General features: G+C 44.8%; 1 protein-coding gene across 2 annotated transcripts; it reads left to right on the top strand.

Moving 5' to 3' along the window:
- Positions 1 to 1801: 1801 nt before the first annotated feature.
- On the top strand, positions 1802 to 6562 carry PHLDA1 (pleckstrin homology like domain family A member 1). Of its 2 annotated transcripts, XR_010080253.1 has the most exons (3): positions 2103 to 2706; positions 2809 to 3056; positions 3563 to 6562. XR_010080253.1 is itself a non-coding variant. In XM_063396439.1 (2 exons), the coding sequence occupies exon 1, from the start codon at positions 2240 to 2242 to the stop codon at positions 2699 to 2701; it is 462 nt and encodes a 153-aa protein (XP_063252509.1). In that variant the 5' UTR covers positions 1802 to 2239; the 3' UTR covers positions 2702 to 2706; positions 2809 to 6562. The 2 variants fall into 2 exon arrangements, 1 of the variants encoding a protein (XP_063252509.1); XM_063396439.1 differs by having other exon boundaries at positions 1802 to 2706; positions 2809 to 6562.
- Positions 6563 to 7201: the final 639 nt, after the last annotated feature.

The raw sequence follows: 7201 nt of genomic DNA on the forward strand, positions 1-7201 counted from the left end.
AATTAATTACAGTTTACTGTCAGTACTGAGAACAAGAGAAAAAGCTCACATTAAATTATACAGATTGTGTGTTAATGTCCTTAAGTGCTACAGTGCAGTGTTGTGGGGTGGGGGGAGAGTTTTTTGAATGCTATTATAATGTAACATGTGGCACTCAAATTTAATGTGAGTTCCCACACTACTGGTAAGTGCATTTACCTGGAATCAAATGGCTGTTCACTTACAGCAGCGGAGCAGCAACCAAAACTGAGCAGGTGAATTGTTAGAAATTGGTCTTCCGTGGGTTTAGTCTAGTGTTGTGTGACTATATAAACTCAGTATTTTGTTAAGCTGCTCTGTATAGGTGAATGCATTTTAACCAGTTTGCTTTAGTAGGACAGTTTCAAATTTGTGTGTTACGTGACCAGAGACCTCATCAGGAGCAAAGAAATAGGTGCAAAACACAGGTGAAAAGACAGGAATTCTCTTATATTGCTCAAGCTTTGTATTTGCACAGTCGGCTGGAGATGCAGATATTTGTGCAAGGAAATTTAGGTTCAAATGGCTGTGAACTGCTGGTGGAGGCAATTGGTGAATGGTGTTGAGATCTTTTGAAAATGTGTGTGCCTCTGTTAAAATAGGCATATAATGGTTGTGAGAATGACCTGTATCTTACAGCATATCCATTCAGCTCTAAGGAGAAGGGACTATCCTTTATATAAATGGATGGTTTAGGATATTGATTTCCTTTTTCATCTAATTTATGGCTAGTCAAGTTGCCTTTGTTACTGAGTGTTTTCCAGTTACCTCGGGAAGGGTAAACCAGCTAAATTTTAATTGCTTTTATTGCCTTAAATCGTTTACCCCTCAACAATTTATCCAAATTAACTTTGAACTTCAAGAGGAAAAGATTATAAGAGGAAATCCTTTTTAAAGTGTTATCAGAGATAAACTCCATTGAAGCTATCATTATTGTTGATTTTTTTCTCTAGTCTGTTTGCTGCAGCATGTGCTGTGTTCTATGATCTGTTTCCTAGCTGCCGAAATGGGAGGGTTTTTTTATGGTCGTGATAAATGAATGTTTAAAAGCAGTGCTCTCAGACATAGTATGAAACTTCTGGCATTCAGTTTACATTGGCTTTGTCAGCCAAATTCAGCTATGTGGGATTTTGATTTACGTCTGATACATCAGAGGATTAAGAATGAAATAGTTTAATATTAACCTTAGATCACTTTACTTTTGTACTCAAATTTATTCAAAAGCTAACCTTGGGGGAGAATCCAAACAATAAGGAAGTGTGTGGCAGCAAAGCAGAATGATAAAAATGCTCCTAGCTGCTTGCCAGTTTGGTTTTGTTAAATTTGGTTGTGGTTTTTTTCCCCTAGTCTGCTTTTGCGATTGCCATGTACTGAGGTTCTGCTGTTTCCTTAGGGAAGTGGTATGGATGTCTTTCTTTAGACATTACTCAAATTTGCTGCAGAAAGAAAATAAATATATATACAGTTGAAGCCGCTTCTCCCCAGGCCAGCGTAGGAGTCAAGCTCTTTTACCAGGATCTTTCAAGCTTTCTTTTGTTTAATGGAGCGATGGTCGCTTAAATATCTGGGTTCCGCTGAAAACCGGCACCGTTTTTCTGGCTTGAATCAAAAGCACGCAGAAGAGGGCCCTTTACTGCTCTTGCCCAAGGAGGCAGGCTGAGGAAATACATTTAATCGTGCGGGAACACCCCGAGGAAGGCGAAGGAGCGCTGTCGGACAATTGCCGTGTCCCGGTAATCTTTCTGTATTAGCGCTGGTCAGCTACGGCGGGGAACCCCTTCCCTGGGCAGCCTCGCCGTGCTGTGCCGGAGCCTCTGGGGCGGGGAGCCGAGCCGGGCCCGCTGCCGCGGGGAGCGCAGCCCCCGCCCCGCCCGGCGGGCGGCCCCGCCGCGCCCCCGGCTCCGCTCCTCTCACCGCGCTGGGCTTCCCCGGCCGGCGGCGGGAGGAGCCGCTGTTTCCGCTGGGTGTCACTGCGGTGGGAGAGGCGCGTTCAAAAGCGGAGGGGAGGGAAAAGCCCGCCGACAACCCCGGCCGCACGCACCGGCAGCGCCCGCCACTCGCCACGCCGCGGCACGGGCGGCAGCCGCTCCGCTTCCTGCGGGCCGGGGCGCTCCCGGCGCTCCGCCTCGGAGCCGGCGCCCGGCGGAGAGTGCTCGGCTGGTGCCGCCTGCACCCCGAGCCCAGCCCCTGCCGGCGGAGGCCGTCTAACCCTGCCAGAAGGATGCTGGAGAGCGGCTGTAAGGCGGTGAAGGAGGGCGTGCTGGAGAAGAGGAGCGACGGGCTGCTGCAGCTCTGGAAGAAGAAGCGCTGTATCCTCACCGAAGAGGGGCTGCTCCTCATTCCCCCCAAGCATCCCCCGCCGCCGCAGCAGCAGCAGCAGCCGCCGGCGCCTCCGGCCGAGCCGGCGACCAAGATCAAGGAGCTTCACTTCTCGAACATGAAGACGGTGGACTGCGTTGAGCGGAAGGGCAAGTACGTGTACTTCACGGTGGTGATGGCCGAGGGGAAGGAGATCGACTTTCGGTGCGCGCAGGAGCAGGGCTGGAACGCGGCGATCACGCTGCAGATGGTGCAGTACAAGAACCGCCAGGCCATCCTGGCCGTGCGCTCCACCCGGCAGAAGCAGCAGCACCTGGCGGCGCCGCACGGGCCGCGCCTCCGCGGCGCCTCCAACTCCGCCTAGCGCAGGTACGGAGCCGGCACCGCGCCCGCCGCGGCGGCACCCGCGGGGCTGCCGGCCCCGCCGCCCCTCGCCTGACGGGCTGCTCTCTGCTCTCTGTCTCACTGCAGGTTACGGTCACGGAGCGCTTCGGAGAAGAGGGGCAGGGCGCGTTCCTGGCGGACCTGCTCCCGGGGCTCACAAACTGGGCAAACGCCGGAGGGGCAGGTAGACCGGAGAGAAGCGGCTCAATAGCCTGAACCTCGGCCAGCTGCTGCTGCTGCTTTGCCGCCCTCGGTGCCGAGAAACATTTCAAATCCATTATTTATGAACGTTGGAAAGGATCCTTTGGTGCGATGGGACTTCTAGGAGACATGATGTACTGTAACTTTATTTTAATGTATTTTATTTTATTTATTAGGGTTGTTTTCTTTTGGTTTTGTTTTCCTTTTTTTAAGGCTTATTTGCAAGACATTTTTGAATGTAGGCCATATCAAAAAAGTTGAGGAAAAAATAATATGCATGTTAGCTCCCTAAAAGAACGGAAAAACTCTGGGTACTTTGACTGTGTGCAATTTGACAAAAAAAAATCATTTTTTATCCAAAATACATTATATTCCACCAGCATGGAAAATGTGATGTGTGTTTCAAAATTTGGCTGAAACCTATACTGCATATGAGACCTAATTTCTCTAATGAGAACAACAGTTATAGTCTGGACCTTAAATGACTTTTTTTTTTAAATATTAAACATGGTGGAAGAGTATAAAAAGTTATTCATGCTTGGCTATCCAAAAAAGCAATTTTGCTCATCATTCTGAGATTAAAACCAATCTGTTTAGTGTATGAGCGGAAGGAATCTGACCAGCTTCTTTTGTGATACAGGAATGTGAGTTGGATTCCAGCTGGCTGTGTGGTGTGCCTGCTCCTAGGCCGGTGGGCCAGAGGTGGGACATGAAGTGTTCATGAACGTTTCTTAGTGTCCAAGTTCAGGGCTCCCTCTGCACGCTCAGTTCTGAAGTGATCTGGACTCTCAATCTGTGTTACATTTTCATGGCGGTTTTTTAATGTCTTGCATTAAAGCAGTCAACAGTTTAAAATCTGTTTTATGTATGTCTTAGTGTGTAAGTGGATTATTTTGGTCACAGTTTTCATAAGCTTAAAGTTGCTCTCTAGCTGAGATGAACTAGATTAATTTTGGTGTTTAGCACTGTCAGATGTTGAGAGAGGAGTGCCATCTTGCCTCTGAAGACATTGATGAAGCCATGAAGTTGGAAAACAAAGGGCTAATTGCACAGCTGGTGTGTGTTTCTCTGCCCCTTAAAAGTCAGTGGGAGTTTGGCTGCTGGTGCTGGCGGGAGTGGGTCGGAGCTCCTTGCCCAGTGCAGAGGAGGGAGTCAGGCGTGGGCAGTGAGCTTTCTAGGACAGCGCCCTTCTGACGATGGGTGGCTTCACGCTGGGTGCTGCTACCGCCCAAGTTCTCTGGTTTAAATGAAATGGAGAGGCTGCCAGTGGGACAGAGCAATGTGGCCCGTTATCTCTGATCCAAAGTAAAATATCAAAGCCATGGAGGTACTTATTTTACCTAGCGTGGTGAGGAAAATGGCTTTTGGCCCCTTTACATTAATATAAACAAAATCTTTTAAAGCTACACACCCAAGGCTTTTCTTTTTGTGTAAATGAGGTGTAACTTGATAGCAAGAGCCTTACGTTCTTGGTGCAAGCCTATTTCTGTAAATGTTTAAAGCAAGAAGCTGAATTGATACTCAAAGGAAGATTTTAGAATTTGCTGTGTACATCAGTCCCCTCCTCTGCACTCTTAAGCTCAGTCCCGTAAGGAGTAAGTTGAGGTCTGTGTTAGCCGTCTTTTATTCCTTCCCCCAGGTGTCAGGGTCACATACCTAGACAAGCAAAACATGTCATGATGCAGAATTTAAGCCCTGACCATCCTCGTAGTTACTCCTGAGCACTTCTTTTTGACCTGGCTCTTGACAAGGTGATGAACTTAGGGTGGTAGATTACAGCTGTCCTAACAAAGTCGTTATTTTGCTGTTAATTGGAATCGAAGGTGCCCCGCATCTTCTAGGATTAGGTTCGCTGGCTTGGCATTCATAATACTCAATTTCCACTTGTCTGTACATCTGCCATTATCGTTCTGCTAATGCTGGGATGTTAGAGCTGCAAGGGGGTTCTCTAATGAGCTAGTCAAAGACTCACAGGATAGACTGTAATTTGTCATTTGGCTCCTCTCTTTAGAGTGATTAATTACACTTTACTGAGAAACTAATCCACCTTTTCAGGTATACAGATGTATTACTGATCTCACCTACTAAAATACATTTTAGCCTACTGAAGGACAAATGTAGCTGATGAGAATTAATTCCTATTTGATCAGAGACACATGTATTTCTCTGAGACAGGCAGTTATTCTTGTGGATGCAAGCCTCTGAATGCCACAAAGTCTATGGATGTATTCTAAAGCTGAAATTTTACTGTTCTTCTGGAAGTACTTGTACTTTGAAACCTAAAGATTGTAATTTCAGTGAGAAAATTGACATGAAGGTGTGAGGAAACTACTTTCATTTCAAATTTGCTGCTCCTTTATACTGGTTCAAGGTCAATACCCCACTTCCATGTTTCTTGCTTTAAGTTGGTCTTGAGGATGATCTGAAAACTTTTTGGACTGATGTAGTTAAACTTTTGTTGATTGTCACTCCCTGCTGGGTTACCTGTTTCAAAACTTTGGTTTCAGCCAGCCTCCTAGTGTGAGAGGTGGTCACATCACAAAATCTACCTTGATACCTCCAGCTTGAGAGGGTGGGATGGGTGTAAGGATCAAACTTTTTCCTTCTGTTTCCAAACTGTCTGCTGGAAACTGAATGAGAACAAATTGGCTGGGGTCCTCTGGGGACATTCAGATCGTGTGGCTCATGCCCTGTCAGTATAAATTAGGCTAAATTGTCTGATGGGGACAGCCTGATAACTTTCTCACGCTCTGAATTCCACGATGTGTGAGTTTTTTTGGGTTTTGGGGTTAGTTTGGTTTTGTGGGGGTTTGTTTGTTTGTTTGGGTTTTGGGGTTTTTTTGTTTGTTGTTTTGTTTTGTTTTTTGTTTTTTCCTCTCCTTGACTGATAGTAATTTTAAACCAAGAAATTGTTTGATGTTATAAAAGGTACTTCTGGAATTTTTTTCATCTTGTCCCTCTATTACTGCATAGTCTTCATTTGAACATATGGATTCATTTGAATCCATAGTCTGGATTTAATACTGTGCGTTACTGCCTTGTAAGCAGTGGCTATGAAAATAGGTTCAGCACGTCATGCTCCATCTTATTGGAGATTTGCAAGTAAATAAATCAAGTTGTCTTTCCTCTTCCACAAAAAAAAAAAAAAAAAAAAAAATCTGACAGCACATGGCTGAAGTAAATTCATTAGAGAATAAACAAAAATGCTGGTAAAATACACACAGGCAACAAATGCTTGGTAGCAAAAGTGGGGACAGTCTGTTCAAAAAGAGGCCAAAATTATTTGTAATTTAAAAAAAAAAAAAATCAAGGGGCAGATTCAACAAGAAATCCAAGCTGTGATGACCAAGAGAATTTTGGAACCGGAGGGAAAAGGAAGATGGATGTTGTTTCTGTGACATCCTGAAGTAATTCCTCTTTTTTAAGGTTCATGATATTCAAATGCCAGCTTCTGAATTGTAGCTGCAGCAATGTACAAAATGTTTTCTAGCATATCCTCCTGTGAGCAGAAATATCAGTGTCGTCAAAAAAAGTTTGTGTGTAAATATGAATCATAAATGATTTCTGAGAGATGTGACTTATTTTTCATATTTTTCAAGATACATTCCATTTCAAATAAAGAGGTATCTATTGAAAGAGCTCTCAGTATGTTGGAAGAATGGTTGTTTGGTGGGCTATTTGTGATGATTAAAGCCTGGTCTAAGCTTTTCCAATGTCTTAAACACAATCTACGAGCCTAAGAAGAACACTTTGAACCTGAAGACCCACGCAGATGCTTCAATAAATCTTTATAGCACAATTATGAGACTCAGAGTCCAGAAGTTTTGCTTCTTGCAGTGTGTTATGTGTGAGCCCCTGCACCAAGTGTAGCTGATCTCTGTAATATTCAGTGTCACTGTTCATGTGCAGCAGGTCTTTGGGAAACACAGTTCAGGCCCATCACTGTTATGTGTAAATGCCTTGCTCTGCTTTCAAAGTCTGTCTTTTAGACATTAGGAGTCTAAAACTGAAGCACTAAATGTGCCTTGTTTCTCTTTTTCATATATTGTAAACACTATGATTGAATGGCAAGAAACCTGAAATTAACCTAGAAAAAAACACTTCCACCATCTGGCATAAACTCTGACCTGTTCTTTTCTAGCTTCATGGGAAAAGAAATGAGGTATGACAGGAAAAATGTGCTGCTTTGAGCTCTCTGTAGAGTTGCAGCTGCTCAGATGTCTTGAACTCCCCTGATATTTATTTGTATTGCAGCAGGTCCTCATTCTCAAGCATTTCC

The sequence above is a fragment of the Prinia subflava genome, chromosome 4 (assembly GCF_021018805.1).
Source record: "Prinia subflava isolate CZ2003 ecotype Zambia chromosome 4, Cam_Psub_1.2, whole genome shotgun sequence".
Lineage (NCBI taxonomy): Eukaryota > Metazoa > Chordata > Aves > Passeriformes > Cisticolidae > Prinia > Prinia subflava.

Bases quoted from the DNA above. Each gene is read 5' to 3' on its own strand.
- PHLDA1 (XM_063396439.1), top strand. From the start codon at position 2,240: ATGCTGGAGAGCGGCTGTAAGGCGGTGAAGGAGGGCGTGCTGGAGAAG.